Source organism: Bombina bombina, chromosome 3, assembly GCF_027579735.1.
Source record: "Bombina bombina isolate aBomBom1 chromosome 3, aBomBom1.pri, whole genome shotgun sequence".
Taxonomy (NCBI): Eukaryota; Metazoa; Chordata; class Amphibia; order Anura; family Bombinatoridae; genus Bombina; species Bombina bombina.
Genome location: NC_069501.1, coordinates 499420203 through 499444224, shown reverse-complemented (window position 1 = coordinate 499444224; position 24022 = coordinate 499420203). Strand labels below are relative to the sequence as shown.

Sequence of the window (24022 nt, the reverse complement as noted above, 5' to 3'; positions counted from 1 at the left end):
AGATAGCCTGTTGTGAAGAAGAACCAGCAATAGCGTTTGGACATAAACAAGCTCTATATGGAATGTGCTCACAGGAAAATTGATATTTTAAGCTTTTATCGACATCGGTTAAAGATTCGTACAAAGACATCGTGGTCAGCTTCCATATCAGCAGATACAATGACAGATAAAATGTAATAACCAGCTTTTAATAGTTAAGAACAGTTTATTTCCAAACATTATTCCACAATTTGTTGGTTTTCCTTCACAACTAAACTTTCCAAGATGTCGTTTAGAAGATGTTAGAACACGTGGTAGTGTCAAACATGCGTAGTGTTACTACTCACTATCTTTATAAAGGAATTTGCTTCTGGCAACAATTATATAGTCATTTGCCCCTAGGGCTAATAAGTATGTGTGTCCTCATTGACACTTCTGGCATTTTTGCTCAAGGATAGAGACACCATTGCATAATCCTTTAGAAAAAAAATCAAATTCAGTAATGTTTCTTTAACATGAGATTGCAGCAAATTACTTTTTAGCTTTAGCTTTAGCAGTATATCTGTGGCGTGCATATATTTTTAAATACATGTGTATTTATACATGTATATTTGTATATACATACATATATACATATAAACACTTTGGAGCCCTTAAAACTTGAATAATACATTTTCATCAATTTTAATATTTTATGTTTTTAACTGTGTTTTTAACGTAAATCTTTTACATTCCAATTTTCTTCACATTGTAGAAAATGTTCTTTGTATTTTTAAATATATATTCCTATATTAATATATCTTTATATATCTATACCTGTGTTCTCCCAAGGACCTTTTTAGCGGGTGCACCACTGGCTGTTTTTACTGATCTCCCAGCAAAAAGTTTAGCCAATATTAAGCTAAAATGAGCTAATATTATTATTATTTTTTAATTTGTATTGAACAAATTACCATTAAATACATTTATGTTAAATGATGCAATTAATTTGTGCTTTGGATAGCAGAAAATTATATAATGTTATAAAATATTATACTACCCCTACCCGCCTACTTCATAATGCCACACGACTGGCAAAATTTTATATAGAACACTGTATATATTATATTATATATATATATAGGTATAGATATATATATTACAAAAAAATATGCTCTATATATATATATCAAAATATATATTTAAAAATAAAAAAGAAAATTTTCTTCTATGTCTAATGCGGTGTCAGGTTAGCACGCGAGCAATAAGGGTTAGTTTATTTTTCTTCAGCGCGCTCCATTAAAGACTATGGGGAGAAGAATTTAAAGAGGTTGCGATGTCCAACGCCCAGCTGTTAGCGTGCATCAGGTTTAGTTTGTGTGCAAACAATTTACTTTCAACTTGTAATATGAGTGCTAACCCACCCGTGTTAAAAGTTTACTTTAAAAATATATATATTAGTGTGCCACTTGTAATGTGGCCCTGTGTATTTAATCCAGCAAAGGGGTTAAAGACATAGTTAAAGGGACAGTCTAGTCCAAAAAAAACTTTCATGATTCAGATAGGGCATGTTTTTAAAACATTTTAAACAATTTTCCAATTTACTTTTATCACCAATTTTTCTTTGTTCTCTTGGTATTCTTAGTTGAAAGCTTAACCTAGGAGGTTCATATGCTAATTTCTTAGACCTTGAAGGCCGCCTCTTAAGAATGCATTTTAACAGGTTTTTCACCACTAGAGGGTGTTAGTTCATGTTTTTCATATAGATAACACTGTGCTCATGCACGTGAAGTTACCTGGGAGCCATCACTGACTGGTTAAACTGCAAGTCTGTCAAAAGAACTGAAATAAAGGGCAGTTTCCAGAGGCTTAGATACAAGATAATCACAGAGGTAAAAAAATATATAAATATAACTGTGTTGGTTATGCAAAACTGGGGAATGGGTAAAAAAGGGATTATCTATCTTTTATAACAATAACAATTCTGGTGTAGACTGTCCCTTTAAAGTCTCGAGCGAAAACTGTCACTTACCCAATTAGCAGTGCTAGACGCACGACCCTTTGCAAGGGTTAACACATTGAGGAGTTGCTGCGTCGCTAGTGGTAAAATTATATGCTCCACCAAACTTTCACTAAAATGGCACTTTAAAGAGCAATAGCATAGGAACTAACTTTGCTTTCCTTGCAGTGATTTAGAGATTATTAATTTGATCATAAATCTTAAACTACTAGTGCTCACACATTAAGTGTAATATTGGGTAGACTAATAACTTTATTACGACTAACAACTATTTTGTCTGGCTAATGCTCACCCTGTAACACCTTTTACAACTTTGCTTATAAATATGTCTGCAGATCTATATAAAGTGATGTGCTAAATATATACAGATTTGCATGTGTACAGGAACAAATTCTGCTTAAAACATCCTCAGACTCAAATGTAGAACAGAAATAAATGTTTCAGACGACAGGAAGTGTAGGCATGGTATGACATGAGGTAGCATTCACTGTAGCATTCACTCATACACTGCATTTATATAAAAATACACATGACTCATATTCACTGCCTTGTCCTCTTTTTTTTTCTGTCACCATTACTGCTTGATTCGAAAAACTCTTCCCCTTTTTATTTCATTCTCCTCTCCGTCTTATTCTGAATCAGCTGAATAACTAGAATTTGCTGACTTGTCATAGAGAAACCACCCCCACACATTTATAAATGCTTGTACTTTTGTGTATTTCTCCTTTTAGTCTCATAACATTGACATGAAAACACTGGCATTCAAAAACATGACTTCTAAATGACGTTGAGGCAGAAAAGCCCTTAAAGAGCTTATTTGAATTAAAAAATATAACTACATTTTAAAACCAGAAGTGGGTTCTCCTCACAAAATTGTTAGATATGATAATAGTATTTTGTTTCAAATAATCTTTATTTTCTTGAGACAGCAATTATTATAACAGTTCCAGAAAATAAATATATAGTATAACACATTTCTCCAACATTGGTGTGTCCGGTCCACGGCGTCATCCATAACTTGTGGGAATATTCTCTTCCCCAACAGGAAATGGCAAAGAGCACAGCAAAAGCTGTCCATATAGTCCCTCCTAGGCTCCGCCCACCCCAGTCATTCTCTTTGCCGCTGAACAAGCAGCATCTCCACGGAGATGGTGAAGAGTATGTGGTGTTTAGTTGTAGTTTTTTATTCTACTATCAAGAGTTTGTTATTTTAAAATAGTGCTGGTATGTACTATTTACTCTGAAACAGAAAAGGATGAAGAGTTCTGTTTGTGAGAGGAGTATGATTTTAGCAGCAGTAACTAAAATCGGTTTCTGTTCCCACATAGGACTGTTGAGATGAGATAACTTCAGTTGGGGGGAACAGTTGGCAGACTTTTCTGCTTTAGGTATGACTAGCCATATTTCTAACAAGACTGTGTAATGCTGGAAGGCTGTCATTTCCCCTCATGGGGACCGGTAAGCCATTTTCTTAGTCTCAAACAGAATAAAGGGCTTAATATGGGCTATAAAACTGGTAGACACTTTTATGGGCTAGATCGATTGCTTTATTTGGGCATTTTATACAGCTTGATGTTGAAATTCACACTTTATAACTTTGGGGAACGTTTTTTTTACGTCAGGCACTGGTTTAGACACCTTCCCAGTCAGGAAGGGCCTTCTCTGTAGTAGGCAGAGCCTCATTTTTGCGCCATTACTGCGCAGTTACTTTTGAGAGCAGGACATGCAGCTGCATGTGTGTGGGTCTGGAAGTAGTTGAAAAGGTTCCTAGAAGGCTTCATTTGGTATCGTATATTCCCCTGGGTTTGGTAAAGTCGCAGCAAAGGCTGTAGCTGGGACTGTAGAGGATTTTAAGGGTTAAAGGTCTGAAATTTGGGGTGCAATGCTTTGAATGCTTTAAGACACTGTGGTGAAAATTTGGTTAAAATTGAACAATTCCTTCATAGTTTTTCACATATTCAGTAAAAAAGTGTGCCCTGTTTAAAATTTAAAGAGACAGTAACGGTTTTGTTTTAAAACGGTTTTTGTACTTTATTGACAAGTTTAAGCCTGTTTAACATGTCTGTGCCTTCAGATAAACTATGTTCTGTATGTATGGAAGCCAATGTGTCTCCCCCTTCAAAATTGTGTGATAATTGTGCCATAGCGTCCAAACAAAGTAAGGACAGTACTGCCACAGATAGTAAAGTTGCCCAAGATGATTCATCAGATGAAGGGAGTAGACATAGTTCTACATCATCTCCTTCTGTGTCTACACCAGTTTTGCCCACGCAGGAGACCCCTAGTACTTCTAGCGCGCCAATGCTTGTTACTATGCAACAATTGACGGCAGTAATGGATAACTCCATAGCAAATATTTTATCCAAAATGCCTGCATTTCAGAAAAAGTGCGATTGCTCTGTTTTAAACACTGTAGAGCAGGAGGGCGCTGATAATAATTGCTCTGTCATACCCTCACACCAATCTGAAGTGGCCATGAGGGAGGTTTTGTCAGATGGGGAAATTTCTGATTCAGGTAGAATTTCTCAACAGGCAGAACCTGATATTGTGACATTTAAATTTAAATTAGAGCATCTCTGCGCACTGCTTAAGGAGGTGCTATCTACTCTGGATGATTGTGACAACCTGGTCATTCCAGAAAAATTGTGCAAGATGGACAAGTTCCTAGAGGTTCCGGTGCACCCCAACGCTTTTCCTATACCCAAGCGGGTGGCGGACATAGTGAATAAGGAGTGGGAGAAACCCAGCATACCTTTTGTCCCCCCTCCTATATTTAAGAAATTATTTCCTATGGTCGACCCCAGAAAGGACTTATGGCAGACAGTTCCTAAGGTCGAGGGGGCAGTTTCTACACTAGCCAAGCGCACTACTATTCCTATCGAAGATAATTGTGCTTTCAAAGATCCTATGGATAAAAAATTGGAGGGTTTGCTTAAAAAGATTTTTGTACAGCAAGGTTACCTCCTGCAACCTATTTTGTGCATTATTCCTGTCACTACAGCGTGGTTCTGGTTCAAGGAACTAGAAAAGTCGCTCAGTAGAGAGACTCCGTATGAGGAGGTTATGGACAGAATTCACGCACTTAAGTTAGCTAATTCCTTTATTTTAGATGCCGCTTTGCAGTTAGCTAGATTAGCGGCGAAAAATTCAGGGTTTGCAATTGTGGCACGCAGAGCGCTCTGGCTAAAGTCTTGGTCAGCGGATGTATCTTCCAAGACAAAATTGCTTAATATCCCTTTCAAGGGTAAAACCCTTTTTGGGCCAGAATTGAAAGAGATTATCTCAGACATCACTGGGGGTAAGGGCCACGCCCTCCCACAAGATAGGCCTTTCAAGGCCAAGAATAAGTCTAATTTTCGTTCCTTCCGCAATTTCAGGAACGGACCGGCCTCCAACTCTGCAGCCTCTAGACAAGAGGGTAATGCTTCGCAAAACAAACCAGCTTGGAAACGGATGCAAGGCTGGAACAAGGGTAAGCAGGCCAAGAAGCCTGCTGCTGCTACCAAAACAGCATGAAGGAGTAGCCCCCAATCCGGGACCGGATCTAGTAGGGGGCAGACTCTCTCTCTTCGCTCAGGCTTGGGCAAGAGATGTTCAGGATCCCTGGGCACTAGAAATAGTTTTTCAGGGTTATCTTCTGGAATTCAAGGAACTACCCCCAAGGGGAAGGTTCCACATGTCTCACTTATCTTCAAACCAAATAAAGAGACAGGCATTCTTACATTGTGTAGAAGACCTGTTAAAAATGGGAGTGATACACCCAGTTCCAACTGTGGAACAAGGAATGGGGTTTTACTCAAATCTGTTTGTAGTTCCCAAAAAAGAGGGAACTTTCAGACCAATTCTGGATTTAAAGATTCTAAACAAATTTCTCAGAGTGCCATCGTTCAAAATGGAAACTATTCGAATGATTTTACCTACAATCCAGGAGGGTCAATTTATGACTACCGTGGATCTAAAGGATGCGTATCTACATATTCCTATCCACAAAGATCATCATCAGTTCCTAAGGTTCGCCTTTCTGGACAAACATTACCAGTTTGTGGCTCTCCCATTCGGGTTAGCCACTGCTCCAAGGATTTTCACAAAGGTACTCGGGTCCCTTCTAGCGGTTCTAAGACCAAGGGGCATTGCAGTGGCACCTTACTTGGACGACATTCTGATACAAGCGTCGTCTCTTTCAAAGGCAAAGCCTCACACAGACATCGTTCTGGCCTTTCTCAGATCTCACAAGTGGAAGGTGAACATAGAAAAAAGTTCCTTGTCTCCTTCGACAAGAGTTCCTTTCTTGGGGACAATAATAGATTCTTTAGAAATGAAGATTTCAGAAAGTCAAAACTTCTAAACGCTTGTCAAGTTCTTCACTCTGTTCCACGACCTTCCATAGCTCAGTGCATGGAAGTAGTAGGGTTGATGGTTGCAGCAATGGACATAGTTCCTTTTGCGCGAATTCATCTAAGACCATTACAACTGTGCATGCTGAAACAGTGGAATGGGGACTATACAGACTTGTCTCCAGTGATTCAAGTAGATCAGAAGACCAGAGACTCACTCCGTTGGTGGCTAACCCAGGATCACCTGTCCCAGGGAATGAGCTTCCGCAGACCAGAGTGGGTCATCGTCACGACCGACGCCAGTCTAGTGGGCTGGGGCGCGGTCTGGGACTCCCTGAAAGCTCAGGGTCTATGGTCTCGGGAAGAGTCTCTTCTCCCGATAAACATTCTGGAACTGAGAGCGATATTCAATACTCTCAGGGCTTGGCCTCAACTAGCAAAGGCCAGATTCATAAGATTCCAATCAGACAACATGACGACCGTTGCTTACATCAACCATCAGGGGGGAACAAGGAGTTCCCTGGCGATGAGAGAAGTGACCAAAATCATAAAATGGGCGGAGGATCACTCCTGCCACCTATCTGCGATCCACATCCCAGGAGTGGAAAACTGGGAGGCGGATTATCTGAGTCGTCAGACATTCCATCCGGGGGAGTGGGAACTCCACCCGGAGATATTTGCACAGTTGACTCAATTATGGGGCATTCCAGACATGGATCTGATGGCGTCTCATCAGAACTTCAAGGTTCCTTGCTACGGGTCCAGATCCAGGGATCCCAAGGCGACTCTAGTGTATGCATTAGTAGCGCCTTGGGCCTTCAACCTAGCTTATGTGTTTCCACCGTTTCCTCTCATTCCCAGGCTGGTAGCCAGGATCAAACAGGAGAGGGCTTCGGTGATCTTGATAGCTCCTGCGTGGCCACGCAGGACTTGGTATGCAGACCTGGTGAATATGTCATCGGCTCCACCATGGAAGCTACCTTTGAGACAGGATCTTCTAGTTCAGGGTCCATTCGAACATCCAAATCTAGTTTCCCTCCAGCTGACGGCTTGGAAATTGAACGCTTGATTTTATCTAAGCGTGGGTTTTCGGATTCTGTGATAGATACTCTGGTACAAGCCAGAAAACCATAAAATATGGAAAAGATATATCTGTTGGTGTGAATCCAAGGGATTCTCATGGAGTAAGATCAAAATTCCTAGGATCCTTTCCTTTCTCCAAGAAGGTTTAGCTAAGGGATTATCAGCGAGTTCTCTAAAGGGACAGATTTCTGCTTTATCTGTCTTGTTACACAAACGACTGGCAGCTGTGGCAGATGTTCATGTTTTTGTTCAGGCTTTGGTCAGGATCAAGCCTGTTTACAGACCTTTGACTCCTCCCTGGAGTCTGAATTTAGTTCTTTCAGTTCTTCAAGGGGTTCCGTTTGAACCTCTACATTCCATAGATATCAAGATGTTATCTTGGAAAGTTCTGTTTTTGGTTGCTATTTCTTCTGCTAGAAGAGTTTCTGAGTTATCTGCTCTGCAGTGTAATCCGCCCTATCTGGTGTTCCATTCAGATAAGGTTGTTTTGCGTACTAAAACCTGGTTTCCTTCCAAAGGTTGTTTCCAACAAGAATATTAACCAGGAAATAGTTGTGCCTTCTTTGTGTCCGAATCCAGTTTCAAAGAAGGAACGTTTGTTACACAATTTAGATGTAGTTCGTGCTTTAAAGTTCTATTTAGAAGCAACAAAGGATTTCAGACAAACATCTTCTCTGTTTGTCGTTTATTCTGGCAAGAGGAGAGGTCAAAAAGCTACTGCTACCTCTCTTTCCTTTTGGCTGAAAAGCATCATCCGATTGGCTTACGAGACTGCCGGACGGCAGCCTCCCGAACGCATCACAGCTCACTCTACTAGGGGTGTGGCTTCCTCATGGGCCTTCAAGAACGAGGCTTCTGTTGATCAGATATGTAAGGCAGCGACTTGGTCTTCCCTGCACACTTTTGCCAAATTCTACAAATTTGATACTTTTGCTTCTACGGAGGCTATTTTTGGGAGAAAGGTTTTGCAAGCCGTGGTGCCTTCTGTTTAGGTAACCTGATTGGCTCCCTCCCTTCATCCGTGTCCTAAAGCTTTGGTATTGGTTCCCACAAGTTATGGATGACGCCGTGGACCGGACACACCAATGTTGGAGAAAACAGAATTCATGCTTACCTGATAAATTACTTTCTCCAACGGTGTGTCCGGTCCACGGCCTGCCCTGGTTTTTTAATCAGGTTTGATGAATTTCTTTCTTTAACTACAGTCACCACGGCACCCTATAGTTTCTCCTGTTTTTCTCCTGTCCGTCGGTCGAATGACTGGGGTAGGCGGAGCCTAGGAGGGACTATATGGACAGCTTTTGCTGTGCTCTTTGCCATTTCCTGTTGGGGAAGAGAATATTCCCACAAGTTATGGATGACGCCGTGGACCGGACACACCGTTGGAGAAAGTAATTTATCAGGTAAGCATAAATTCTGTTTTTTAGTGTATAAGATAACATTGTGAGACTTAAAGGGCCATGATACCCAAATGTTGAAATGCACCATAGCTGTAAAAAGCTGACTAGAAAATATCACCTGAATATCTATGTAAAAAAGAAAGCTATTTTATCTCAAAAGTTCCTCAGTAGCCACATCCAATTGTAAAGGACTTCTAAGCAGCAAATCAGTATGTCTGTCCCGGGACAGCTAAGGGATTGAGCTTTGTGAACACTCATCTTATTTCCCTATTCAGTTTATGGAAGTTTACTATGAAATCTCATGAGAGTTAAGTGAAATCTCATGAGATCACAGTAAAAGAGTTCATGACCTCAGCACTGCTGATGCTGATTGGCTGCTGTTCATTTCTTCGTTTATTTTATTTTACCTTCAGCTGGGAGCAGCTGAAGTATAACTTTTTACACAGAACTTACTCTGCTGAGCTGAGGAGATTGTGAGGTAAAATATCTTCCTTTTTTAATAGAGATGCTCAGGTGATATTTTCCTGTCAGCTTTTTACAGCTATACTGCATCAGTTTCAAGTGATTTAGCATATGAGTATTATGTCCCTTTAAACGCAAGCATCATAATTTATAAAGTCCACAGGTAGTATCCTAGTGGTGTTGTTTCATGGAACTAATTAGTCCTTTGGGAGTTATTGTGCACTCCTGAGGAATCCAAGGCATGAAAATAGTATTTTGTCACTAATTTCCCAAATATGTTTTTGAAAGTATATATACATTGTTTGACTTAAAAATGTCAATGCACGGGGGGCGTGTCCGTGCTGTGATCCGGTGTGGTCACATTTCTCATGGTCTCCGTCTGAACTTCAAATAATCCGCCGATTATAGGGAAAATATAACAGTTATAGATCAAGAACGAACCTAATACATAATTACGCAGTCCTACTGTGTGCAGATTGCTGAAAATATAGCTGTTTTTTTGAAGACTGGGACTAGAGATCGTAAGAGAGGCCTGCAGCGGCGGCGACTTTGCAGGCAGCGCACCCCCCTCGGCTTGCCGAGGTATCTAGCCCTAACTGAAAACAATAGCAACTAGGTCGCTGTACCCAGCCCACACCTTATACCCTGACACTGTGAAGAGAAGCACAATCGATAAGGGGAAGAACTGTACACCTACATCTACTTAACCATGGCTGATGTGGGCAAAATGGAAATACAGGATCATTTTACTACGACTCTAGAGAGACTGGAGAGACTTATCGCAAAAGCACCGTACAATTTCCTAATAAGTAGGAAATTCAGTCCCAATGCATCCATCATTTGCTGTGACGAAGACATTGTTCCTGATGAGCAAAATGGCGCCAACGCTGCAGTGCCAGGAGCGGTGGGCAAAGACTATCTAAAGATCCCAGCAAGAACACAGACTACTTTCCCTGCAAGAATAAGCCTGACTACACCATGTTACACGCATCTACTCCGGTTGCTAAACTAGATGAAATGATGGAAATGGCTATCACACAACCCAGCAACAGGAGAGGCTCCCGGGCAGATACCGCAATTCAAACACGTTTATCAGCTAAAATAGACAGACATCATATGGCGATCCGGATCTCAGTGTTAGCTGTGTCTGCAGAGATGCTCGGAGGGGGCTCCCGGGGAGCTGCGATTACTGCACAGAACCGCAATATCAAGATGGACGCGCTTATTGAGAAAGGCGCCCGAGACAACAATCCCAACCACGGTCATGTTGCCCAGATGCCCACAAACAGTGCATATTTCAAAAATGGACTCAGAGGTGGGAAAGCTGACTTATCCTACATGGCACATTCAGACTTCAGAAGCAGAAATCTCCTAGCTAACATAAAGAACATTGCTTTGCAGCAGGTAAAACCTGGAGACTGATCATAAGAACCTTTGGTTTTTGCTATGTGAACTATGCCGGTTTCTCTTAGACATACTGTTTATGTTTGACTCTCAGTAGGGTTTAGTAGCTATATTAGGTTTTCCGTTTAATTCTGTTTATTGGACTTTAAAATTGTTATCAGCGGATATTTAAGCTTCTTAGGTGTCTTACAAATACGGTAGGGGTATTTGATACTTTATGCTTGTTAGTATTAATTTATATAAATATGTATAAAATTACTATGCTGATGAAGTCTGACAAACTCAACTGTTTTATAGGAGTATAGATCGTAATGTTAAAGTGCACTGTTAACTGCTTGCTATATGAATGATGCGCAATAGAACACAAGTGATGGAGTGTCGCATCAGTTACTTCACCCACATGGCCGGCGGCCGGGGCCTAAGAAGGGTGGAATGCTCTACTTTAACATATTAATCTCCAAGTTGAATAGCAGAAATTTATTATATTTGTAGGTGCTACAGACTGCAGAGCCATAAAGACAGTTTAGCAATAGACGCAATGATAAACTTTCAAATATACCCAGCAGCATGAGTTATGCCCCTTTCAATTGTTGTCACAATAACCTACAAAGCATAAAATGGTATCTATAAGCGACCTAGTTTCAGTTACAGTTTTAATATCTGTTTTAACTTTTCCTAAAACAAGTTTGGTTTTGGCTTTCTCTCTTTTTCTTTCCCACTATTCCCTGTTCCCCACCCGCACCCTTTAACCCTTTCATCACATATGCCCAAACTGGATAAATAATGTGCATGATATACACTAATGTGTAGAGTGTAATATAACATGCTAAAGTTGATATATACTATGTAAACTATGGGTCATTTTACAAACATTATATTGAAGCAAACATTGTAAAACTATTTTGTATCACTCTTACTGTATGTTCAGTTTATGATGTGTATGTTCACTTTATATTAATAAAGCTCTTTTGAAAATTAAAAAAAAAAAATGTCAATGCACAGGCATTATATTTTGACGCCACATATGTGCTCAGAGACATATTAAAATAGGCCCCAAACACCACATAGAGCTTGTTTCCATTGAGCTGTAAATGTTTCTTCTGTTAAGTGTGATCAGTCCACGGGTCATCATTACTTCTGGGATATTAACTGCTCCCCTACAGGAAGTGCAAGAGGATTCACCCAGCAGAGCTGCATATAGCTCCTCCCCTCTACGTCACTCCCAGTCATTCTCTTGCACCCAGCAACTAGATAGGTCGTGTGAGAGGACTATGGTGATTATACTTAGTTTTATATCTTCAATCAAAAGTTTGTTATTTTAAAATAGCACCGGAGTGTGTTATTACCTCTCTGGCAGACTTTGAGGAAGAATCTACCAGAGTTTTGCTATGATTTTAGCCGGAGTAGTTAAGATCATATTGCTGTTCTCGGCCATCTGAGGAGTGAGGTAAACTTCAGATCAGGGGACAGCGGGCAGATGAATCTGCATAGAGGTATGTAGCAGTTTTTATTTTCTGACAATGGAATTGATGAGAAAATCCTGCCATACCGATATAATGTCATGTATGTATACTTTACACTTCAGTATTCTGGGAGAATGGTACTTCACTAGAATTACACTGTAAGAAAGACATAAAGCTGTTTAATAACTAGAGATTATGTTTAACGTTTTTGCTGGAATGTAAAATCGTTTTCATTTGCTGAGGTACTGAGTGAATAAATGTTTGGGCACCATTTTTCCACTTGGCAGTTGCTTAAATCTGTTTTTTCTGTCAGTTTCTGTTCTCCCTCACTGCTGTGTGTGTGGGGGAGGGGCGCTTTTACTATGCATCAAATATTTCAGTCAGCAACTCATTGTATTGCCTGCATGATCCGGTTCATCTCTACAGAGCTCAGGGGTCTTCAAAACTTATTTTGAGGGAGGTAATTTCTCTCAGCAGAGCTGTGAGAATTATAGTTTGACTGAAATAAAAACTTTTATTCTGTAATTTGTTTCCTGCTTTCAGAAATTGTTATCTTTGCTAATGGGATTAAACCTTTGCTAAAGTTGTGTTGTTTACAAGGATTGAGGCTATAACTGTTTCAATTTATTAATTTTTAACTGTCATAGATCTTCTGTGCTTCTTAAAGGCACAGTACGTTTTAATATTATTCTATTTGAATTGTATTTCCAAGTTGCAAGTTTATTTGCTAGTGTGTTAAACATGTCTGATTCAGAAGATGATACCTGTGTCATTTGTTGCAATGCCAAAGTGGAGCCCAATAGAAATTTATGTACTAACTGTATTGATGCTACTTTAAATAAAAATCAATCTGTACAAATTGAACAAATTTCACCAAACAACGAGGGGAGAGTTATGCCGACTAACTCGCCTCACGTGTCAGTACCTACATCTCCCGCTCAGAGGGAGGTGCGTGATATTGTAGCGCCGAGTACAGCTGGGCGGCCATTACAAATCACATTACAGGATATGGCTACTGTTATGACTGAAGTTTTGGCTAAATTACCAGAACTAAAAGGTAAGCGTGATCACTCTGGGGTGAGAACAGAGTGCGCTGATAATATTAGGGCCATGTCAGACACTGCGTCACAGGTGGCAGAACATGAGGACGGAGAACTTCATTCTGTGGGTGACGGTTCTGATCCAAACAGACTGGATTCAGATATTTCAAATTTTAAATTTAAACTGGAAAACCTCCGTGTATTACTAGTGGAGGTGTTAGCGGCTCTGAATGATTGTAACACAGTTGCAATACCAGAGAAAATGTGTAGGTTGGATAAATATTTTGCGGTACCGACGAGTACTGAGGTTTTTCCTATACCTAAGAGACTTACTGAAATTGTTACTAAGGAGTGGGATAGACCCGGTGTGCCGTTTTCACCCCCTCCGATATTTAGAAAAATGTTTCCAATAGACGCCACCACAAGGGACTTATGGCAAACGGTCCCTAAGGTGGAGGGAGCAGTTTCTACTTTAGCTAAGCGTACCACTATCCCGGTGGAGGATAGCTGTGCTTTTTCAGATCCAATGGATAAAAAGTTAGAGGGTTACCTTAAGAAAATGTTTGTTCAACAAGGTTTTATATTGCAACCCCTTGCATGCATTGCGCCGATCACGGCTGCAGCGGCATTCTGGATTGAGTCTCTGGAAGAGAACATTGGTTCAGCTACTCTGGACGACATTACGGACAGGCTTAGAGTCCTTAAACTAGCTAATTCATTCATTTCGGAGGCCGTAGTACATCTTACTAAACTTACGGCGAAGAATTCAGGATTCGCCATTCAGGCACGCAGGGCGCTGTGGCTAAAATCCTGGTCAGCTGATGTTACTTCTAAGTCTAAATTGCTTAATATACCTTTCAAAGGGCAGACCTTATTCGGGCCCGGGTTGAAAGAGATTATCGCTGACATTACAGGAGGTAAAGGCCATGCCCTGCCTCAGGACAAAGCCAAAGCCAAGACTAGACAGTCTAGTTTTCGTTCCTTTCGTAATTTCAAAGCAGGAGCAGCATCAACTTCCTCTGCACCAAAACAGGAAGGAGCTGTTGCTCGCTACAGACAAGGCTGGAAACCTAACCAGTCCTGGAACAAGGGCAAGCAGACTAGGAAACCTGCTGCTGCCCCCAAAACAGCATGAATTGAGGGCCCCCGATCCGGGATCGGATCTAGTGGGGGGCAGACTTTCTCTCTTCGCCCAGGCTTGGGCAAGAGATGTTCAGGATCCCTGGGCGCTAGAGATAATATCTCAGGGATACCTTCTGGACTTCAAATACTCTCCTCCAAGAGAGAGATTTCATCTGTCAAGATTGTCAACAATCCAGACAAAGAAAGAGGCTTTTCTACGCTGCGTACAAGAGCTCTTGTTAATGGGAGTAATCCATCCAGTTCCACGATCGGAACAGGGACAGGGGTTTTACTCAAATCTGTTTGTGGTTCCCAAAAAAGAGGGAACTTTCAGACCAATCCTGGACTTAAAGATCCTAAACAAATTCCTAAGAGTTCCATCGTTCAAGATGGAGACTATTCGGACAATTTTACCTATGATCCAAGAGGGTCAGTACATGACCACTGTAGATTTAAAAGATGCTTACCTGCACATACCGATTCACAAAGATCATTACCGGTACCTAAGGTTTGCCTTCCTAGACAGGCATTACCAGTTTGTGGCTCTTCCATTCGGATTGGCTACAGCGCCAAGAATCTTCACAAAGGTTCTGGGTGCTCTTCTGGCGGTACTAAGACCGCGGGGAATCTCGGTAGCTCCATACCTAGACGACATTCTGATACAAGCTTCAAGCTTTCAAACTGCCAAATCTCATACAGAGTTAGTGCTGGCATTTCTAAGGTCACATGGATGGAAGGTGAACGAAAAGAAAAGTTCACTCGTTCCACTCACAAGAGTTCCCTTCCTGGGGACTCTTATAGATTCTGTAGAAATGAAGATTTACCTGACAGAGGACAGGCTATCAAGACTTCAAAGTGCTTGCCGCACTCTTCATTCCATTCAACACCCGTCAGTGGCTCAATGTATGGAGGTAATCGGCTTAATGGTAGCGGCAATGGACATGGTACCCTTTGCACGCTTACACCTCAGACCACTGCAACTGTGCATGCTAGGTCAGTGGAATGGGGATTACTCAGACTTATCCCCTTCTCTGAATCTGGATCAAGAGACCAGAAATTCTCTTCTATGGTGGCTTTCTCGGCCACACCTGTCCAGGGGGATGCCATTCAGCAGACCAGACTGGACAATTGTAACAACAGACGCCAGCCTTCTAGGTTGGGGTGCCGTCTGGAATTCCCTGAAGGCTCAGAGACTATGGAGTCAGGAGGAGAGTCTCCTGCCAATAAACATTCTGGAATTGAGAGCAGTTCTCAATGCCCTCCTGGCTTGGCCCCAGTTGACAACTCGGGGGTTCATCAGGTTTCAGTCGGACAACATCACAACTGTAGCTTACATCAACCATCAGGGAGGGACAAGAAGCTCCCTAGCTATGATGGAAGTATCAAAGATAATTCGCTGGGCAGAGTCTCACTCTTGCCACCTGTCAGCAATCCACATCCCGGGAGTGGAGAACTGGGAGGCGGATTTCTTAAGTTGTCAGGCTTTTCATCCGGGGGAGTGGGAACTTCATCCGGAGGTCTTTGCCCAAATACTTCGACGTTGGGGCAAACCAGAGATAGATCTCATGGCGTCTCGACAGAACGCCAAGCTTCCTCGTTACGGGTCCAGATCCAGGGATCCAGGAGCAGTCCTGATAGATGCTCTGACAGCACCTTGGGACTTCAGGATGGCTTACGTGTTTCCACCCTTCCCGTTGCTTCCTCGATTGATAGCCAGAATCAAACAAGAGAGAGCATCAGTGATTCTAATAGCACCTGCGTGGCCACGCAGGACTTGGTATGCAGACCTGGTGGACATGTCATCCTGTCCGCCTTGGTCTCTACCTCTGAAACAGGACCTTCTGATACAGGGTCCCTTCAAACATCAAAATCTAACTTCTCTGAAGTTGACTGCTTGGAAATTGAACGCTTAATTTTATCAAGACGTGGGTTTTCTGAGTCAGTTATTAGTACCTTAATACAGACTAGGAAACCTGTTACCAGAAAGATTTACCATAAGATATGGCGTAAATACCTACATTGGTGTGAATCCAAAGGTTACTCTTGGAGTAAGGTTAGGATTCCTAGGATATTGTCTTTTCTACAAGAAGGTTTAGAAAAGGGTTTATCTGCTAGTTCATTAAAGGGACAGATCTCAGCTCTGTCCATTCTGTTACACAAACGTCTGTCAGAAGTTCCTGACGTCCAGGCTTTTTGTCAGGCTTTGGCCAGGATTAAGCCTGTGTTTAAAACTGTTGCTCCACCATGGAGTTTAAACCTTGTTCTTAATGTTTTACAGGGCGTTCCGTTTGAACCCCTTCATTCCATTGATATAAAGTTGTTATCTTGGAAAGTTCTATTTTTAATGGCTATTTCCTCGGCTCGAAGAGTCTCTGAATTATCAGCCTTACATTGTGATTCTCCTTATTTGATTTTTCATTCGGATAAGGTAGTCCTGCGTACTAAACCTGGGTTCTTACCTAAGGTAGTTACTAACAGGAATATCAATCAAGAGATTGTTGTTCCTTCTTTATGCCCAAATCCTTCTTCAAAGAAGGAACGTCTACTGCACAACCTGGATGTAGTCCGGGCTCTAAAATTTTACTTGCAGGCAACTAAGGAATTCCGACAAACGTCTTCTCTGTTTGTCATTTACTCTGGGCAGAGGAGAGGTCAAAAAGCTTCCGCTACCTCTCTTTCTTTTTGGCTTCGTAGCATAATTCGTTTAGCTTATGAGACTGCTGGACAGCAGCCCCCTGAAAGAATTACAGCTCATTCTACTAGAGCTGTGGCTTCCACTTGGGCCTTCAAGAATGAGGCCTCTGTTGAACAGATTTGCAAGGCTGCAACTTGGTCTTCGCTTCATACTTTTTCCAAATTTTACAAATTTGACACCTTTGCTTCATCGGAGGCTATTTTTGGGAGAAAGGTTCTTCAGGCAGTGGTTCCTTCTGTATAAACAGTCTGCCTATCCCTCCCGTCATCCGTGTACTTTTGCTTTGGTATTGGTATCCCAGAAGTAATGATGACCCGTGGACTGATCACACTTAACAGAAGAAAACATAATTTATGCTTACCTGATAAATTCCTTTCTTCTGTAGTGTGATCAGTCCACGGCCCGCCCTGTTTTTAAGGCAGGTAAATATTTTTTAATTTATACTCCAGTCACCACTTCACCCTTGGCTTTTCCTTTCTCGTTGGTCCTTGGTCGAATGACTGGGAGTGACGTAGAGGGGAGGAGCTATATGCAGCTCTGCTGGGTGAATCCTCTTGCACTTCCTGTAGGGGAGCAGTTAATATCCCAGAAGTAATGATGACCCGTGGACTGATCACACTACAGAAGAAAGGAATTTATCAGGTAAGCATAAATTATGTTTTTTTGTCGCAAAATGAAAAAAATGCTGTTGGCAGCCATAACACTTTTGACAGTTTCTGATGATGCGTTCTCCACCATTACCGGCAGCTGGGGTCCGGCTGCCCAAAGAAATTATGCATCACATAGAAAATAGAAGCTGAAAAGTGTAAATTTATATCCAGTCTTCATTGAATGTGCAAACAGGTAAAACACTGTTGGAAGCTGAGGTCTTAAAAATTACATCATACTGAACTAGGTATAAAATAGGAAAAATAAGCCATTAGAATTTTATAGAACGCCGCTCCTGGCTCTACTGAGCGGGTCTGTTATTTTCAGAAGCGCATCGCGGCACGCTGTCTAGTCACAGACCAGAGCGGGCGGGAGCGAGCTACATTGAGTTTAATGGCGTGATCGGGCCGGCTGTGACTAGACAGCGTGCCGCGATGCGCTTCTGAAAATAACAGACCCGCTCAGTAGAGCCAGGAGCGGCGTTCTACTTTGTGATTAAAAAAATCTTTGAAATACTTTGAAGTTGGCGCTAAAATAATGGTGTATAATTCTGCACTATGTGCATAATTATATAATATTATTGTGTAGTTTTACTTCCCCTTTAAGGCCTATTTTCCATTGAACTGTTAAAGTTTGCAAACAATGCAAGCTTTTCTCTTTTTAAATGTATTTTTATATGTAATATTTAGTGCTGCCCCAGGCAAGTTGGATTTATTATATTATATTTGAATATGTACAGTACTTAAAAAATATATAATCAAGCACATAACTCCAACTAGGTCTATGCCAGGGACTGCACTAAATCTTACATATAACAATTAATTTAACAATAAATTAAAATTTAAAAATATGTTTGATTTTAATATAAATTCTTTAAATTCTTTGGTTATTTATTAGGTGACCAAATCACTTTACCTGGCTCAAAAAACACCAAACTAACTACAGTGTCTTCCCCTCTCTAGCTGATCACAAGGAGCGCAGGTGCTAAACATAACTTTATAATCTAAGCTCAGATTTCCATAGCAAAGAACTTGTTATGGTGCGGTTTTCGAGAAAACTGACATCAGATGGAAGCGTTAACACAACATTAACTTACACATACACAAATATTTCAATGGAAACCTGCTCTAAAATGGATCTGTAAACTTCTTTTTAGCTGTCGGCAACTTTGGTAGCATACTGCTCCATTTTTTAAAAACATTTTATTATATAATTTTTATTACAACTTACAGCATGTTTAACCCCTGAAGGACCAAGGACGTACAGGGTACGTCCTACAAAAACTGTCATTTAATGACCAAGGACGTACCCTGTACGTCCTCAGAGTTTTCAAGCGCTGGAAGCAATCGTGATCGCTTCTAGACGCTTTTAGGGTATTGCAGTGAGGCCTTGATATTGAGACATCCTGCAATACCCTTTCTTAAAGTGCATGTAAAGTCAACCTACTTGCTCTGCATCATAGTGTGTAATTTCGAAAATAAAAGTGAGTTTCATTCATCAAAATCTCTAAATCAAAATCTAAAAAGAAATAGTTAATAATTTAGGTTGTATTCTTATAGGCGATTCCTCCGCCCGCCATTATGGTCCCACATTATTTTGATGATTGACACTTCTATTTAGAACTATTTTCCTCACCCCCGGGGCGTCAGGCCAGTTGTTCCCTACGTCACGCGTATCTACTGCGCATGCGCAAACTACCCGATGACGTTATCAACTCAGTGCATTACCAACTCAACTTTGTTACTGAGTATTAACGCATGCGCGATGTGAAACGAGGTGCCGAGGTTTAGTGTATTGATTGCTTAACGCATGCGCGTATTGTCATCCAAATAGTAAACGCATGCGCAAATGAGAGCCCTGATCGGGAACACGATTCAAACTGATGTCATCAAGTGGGCGGTAGATATTAAAATAATGCAGGGGGAAAAACAGGAAGAAGACGTTTGGGAGGAGTGCAATGCATAGAGCGGAGATAAGTTTATAGATAAAAATAACAATAAACATAATTTATTTTAAAATAATATTATTGCGGTTTCAATATTTATAAGATTGTGAACAAGTAGGTAACAATTAATAAGCAAAAATGTACATTCACTTTAAGCATCCGATGCAGAGAGAGACACTCTGTGGCCCTCTCTGCATCGGCCAGCGATGGTGCTGATCATTGATGGGTGGGAGCCAATTGCAGGGAGGCGGGTGGGCGGTCCATCGCTGTGAATTTTCGTCCGGTGGGGGATCTCATTTGCGGGAGGGGGGAATAATGTTGGGAAAGGGATCTGGGAGGGGGAGGGGGTAGGGTATTGACTGGGGTCAGATGCACTACAGAAAAAGTTAGATTTATATTAAAAAAAAAAAGGGCAAATTTTATTGAAAAATGGGTACTGGCAGACAGCTGCCAGTACCCAAAATGGCGGCAAATATTGAGAGGGGGGAGGGTTAGATATCTGTTTGGGGGGGCTCAGGGAGCTTGGGTCGTAAGAGGGGATCCTACACTGCAGAAAATATATAATTTAAAAAAACAAAAACCTTTTTGTTTTATACTGGCAGACTTTCTGCTAGTGCTAAAAATGGCGGGGGCAATAGTGAGGTGGGGAGGAAGAGAGCTGTTTGAGAGGGGTCAGGGAGGGATCAGGGTGTGGGATGTGTCAGGTAAGAGGCTGATCTATACACTAAAGCTAAAATTAACCCTTCAAGCTCCCTACAAGCTACCTAATTAACCCTTCACTGCTGGGCATAATACAAGTGTGGTGCGCAGCGGCCTTCTAATTACCAAAAAGCAATGCCAAAGCCATATACAGTAAGTCTGCTATTTCTGAACGAAGGGGATCCCAGAGAATCATTTACAACCCTTTGACAAGCGGTTTGTAAATAATTTTAGTGAGAAACCTTAAAGATTTTTTTTTATTTGGTCGCATTTGGTGGTGAAATGGTTTCATGAAATATACGAAAATGGGCCTAGATCAATACTTTGGGTTGTCTACTAAAAAATATATATACATGTGAAGGGTTATTCAGGGATTCCTGACAGATATTAGTGTTAAAATGTAACATGCAAATTTTGAAAAAAAATGGTTTGGAAATAGCAAAGTGCTACTTTTACTTATTGCCCTATAACTTGCAACAAAAAAAAAAAGCAAAGAACTTGTAAACATTGGATATTTCTAAACTCAGGACAGAATTTGGAAACTATTTAGCATGGGTGTTTTTTGGTTGTTGTAGATGTGTAAAATTAAAAAATATGTCTGATCTTAATTTTAATATAAATTCTTTAAATTCTTTGGTTATTTATTAGGTGACCAAATCACTTTACCTGGCTCAAAAATCACTAAACTCCTAACACCGCAACTAACTATAGTGTCTTCCCCTCTCTAGCTGATCACAGATAAAGTTTGAGTTTTTTTTTTTTCAATTTTTTCATTATATTTTATACTTTTATTATAGTAAATTATAAGATATGAAGAAAATAATGGTATCTTTAGAAAGTCTATTTAATGGCGAGAAAAACGGTATATAATATGTGTGGATACAGTAAATGAGTAAGAGGAAAATTACAGCTAAACACAAACACCGCAGAAATGTAAAAATAGCCCTGGCCCCAAACGGTAAGAAAATGCAAAAGTGCTGTGGTCACTTAAGGGGTTAATGGTATAGTCAAGTCAAAATGAAACTTTCATGATTCAGATAGAGCATGCAATTTTAAGCAACTTTCTCATTTACTCCTATTATCAATATTTCTTCGTTCTCATGGTATCTTTATTTGAAAAAGCATGAATGTACACTTAGGAGCCAGACCATTTTTGGTTCAGCACCTGGGTAACACTTTTTGATTGATGTCTCAATGTAGCCACCAATCCGCAATTGCTACCCAGGTGTTGAACCAAAAATGGGCCGGCTCCTAAGCTTACTTTCAAATAAAGATACCAAGAAAACAAAGAAAAGTTGATAATAGGAGTAAATTAGAATGTTGCATGCTCTATCTATTTTTTTTAATTATACATTGCATTTATAATATTCCATCGCTTAGAAGTTACAATGATAGGTTGTATCTAAGCTTGAACAAGTCCGGTGTATTTAAGCAAAAGCTGCAAATCCAAAGAGTCTCTGTAGGGTGTCAAAGTCTATTTCCATTTGCAAGTCAGGTATATTGCTTAATTTGTATCTTATTTAGTAAGCTGTTAAGAATTCTATAACAATTATATTAATAAGGAGGGTAAATGAATAAAGAAGAAAGGAAGGAAAACAAACAAACATTTTTGAGGGTTACTATCCTGTTTATGTGGGTACCACAATGTATTGACAGTAAATAGGGAAGGACCGGAGGTTTCTGTATAGACAGAGGTACTGTTGGGAAGGGATTGTAAGCCAAGTGCCTACTATTTTACTGCTCCATTTTAACGACTCAAGCCCAGATTAAAGCAACATTGAAACCCCAATTTTTTTTCTTTCATGTTTCAGATAGAGAATACAATTTTTAAAAAGTTTACAATTTTTTTTCTATTGTCAAGTTTGCTTTGTTCTCATGTTATTCTTTGTTGAAGATATATCTAGATAGGTAGCATGCACTTGTCTGGAGCACTACATGAAAGGAAATAGTGCTGCCACCTAGTGTTCTTGCTTATGTATAACGTTGCTGCAAAACTGCTACTATATAGTACTGCAGACACACGCACACACCTGAACTTACCGTCCTGCTTTTCAGCAAAGGATAACAAGAAAAGGAAGACAATTTGATAATAGAAGTAAATCCGAAAGTTATTTAAAATTGTATGTGCTACCTAAATCATGAAAGAAAAAAATATGGGTTGTATGTCTCTTTAAATGACATTTTTGTTAGTGCATGTCATTTTTGCATTAGTAACCCTGTGTAACTATGAGTTTAACCCCTGCAAAAGCTTTATACCCTTAGATAAATGCCCACTAAATAGCTTTAAAAACATTGTGGCTCCCGCGCAGAACACAGATGGTGGATTGTGCGACTGCTGCTTCTGATTGGCTGACCAACCATTTTCTGCTCAAAAGCTGCTGTGTTTGCCGCTCCTGAGCAGGACTTTACCTCTGTGTTTAACCCCCTTGCCGAGGTCAAACACATAGCTACCTAGGGTTACTAATGCAAATATGAAAAGTGACCAAACTTTAACTTGCTTTGTGCTTATGTGAGAAAGTCAGCAGGTTAGAATGTATATTGGCCAATGACAATTTCAAGTGGCTATATTTAATTCTGATAGCATAAGGGAATTCTCTATATCACTCAAATTCAATATAGTATCGCAGCACCTATCAGGGATTGGCACTGAGAATTACAAATAAATGTGACTGTTTTAGAGAATGTTGAAAAAAAATGGAAAAAAGTTTTTTTTTTTTTTAAAAAAAAAGAAGCCTGGACTAATATGCTAAATATTGATTACATTTTATTTTTAAATCCTTATGGTGCTACTTGCTTTTAAAAATAATGCTGAGATATCACAACACACAAAAAGTCTGTGACACACTGCTGTTTAAACATACATCTGCAAGCTATGTGCAATTAAAGACGTGTAGGGACACACCAAGCACAGACAGAGTTAAAGAAAGCTCTGCGGTGCTTTAGGGGTGTGTCTGCAATAGACAGTATTTGCATTTAAGAAAACTTCCTGGTTATGTACATACAGGTGAAGAGAGCCAGAGAAGAGGAGGTGGAGAGGTGGGATAGACTAGTTAGGGACTGAGAGGAAGGTCATTTTAGTGCGAGAGAGGGAGGCAGACTCAAGTGGGAGATAAAGCAGATAATACAAAGCCAAAGGGACCGAGTGATACAGAAGCAAGAGACATAAATGACAAAGATACTCTAATATAAGAGACAGAGTGATACATGGAAAAATCAGCATAACATAGAGAAAGAAACACTAAAAAGAATTACAGGCAAAGGCAGAGTTAAAAAAAAAAAAAAGGCTAAACTGAAACAGTGAACAAAAGAGAAAGTTTGTCAAGTGTAAGAGACAGGAAGGCACAAAATGAGCCAGTGACAGTCAAACTAGATAACAGATCAAGTGAAGTTCAGCAGGGTAATGCACATACCCTCCCGCTTAGCACCCTCGTTTGATCCTGCATCCTGCTAGTAAAGTCCCTGGAAGAGACGGCCACAATGAGTGAAATGTCCAGCTTTCTACACATTGGGGACATTGTGTCTCTGTATGCAGAGGGGACTGTTTGTGGATTCATCAGTACCTTGGGGTGAGTACAGAATTTCTCATAAGTGAGGGATGCGACTGCAGGCAGTTTAGGAATAGTGGGGAATGCATTGACAGAACTAGGTAACTTTATGAAGTCAACATGAGATTGCAGGTTGCAAGAGCAAACACCCTTACATGTAAGCGAAGGGGCTATGAGTAGCTGTAGATTTCAAGCTGGGATATG

The 24022-nt window shown here is 40.5% G+C and overlaps 1 protein-coding gene across 1 annotated transcript in view; it reads left to right on the top strand.

Moving 5' to 3' along the window:
- The first annotated feature begins 23272 nt into the window (after positions 1-23272).
- ITPR3 (inositol 1,4,5-trisphosphate receptor type 3) overlaps positions 23273-24022 on the top strand; it is a 579835-nt gene continuing 579085 nt past the window's right edge. The window contains 1 exon segment of the mRNA XM_053706861.1: positions 23273-23839. Coding sequence (XP_053562836.1) covers positions 23751-23839 — 89 coding nt within the window. The 5' untranslated portion in view covers positions 23273-23750.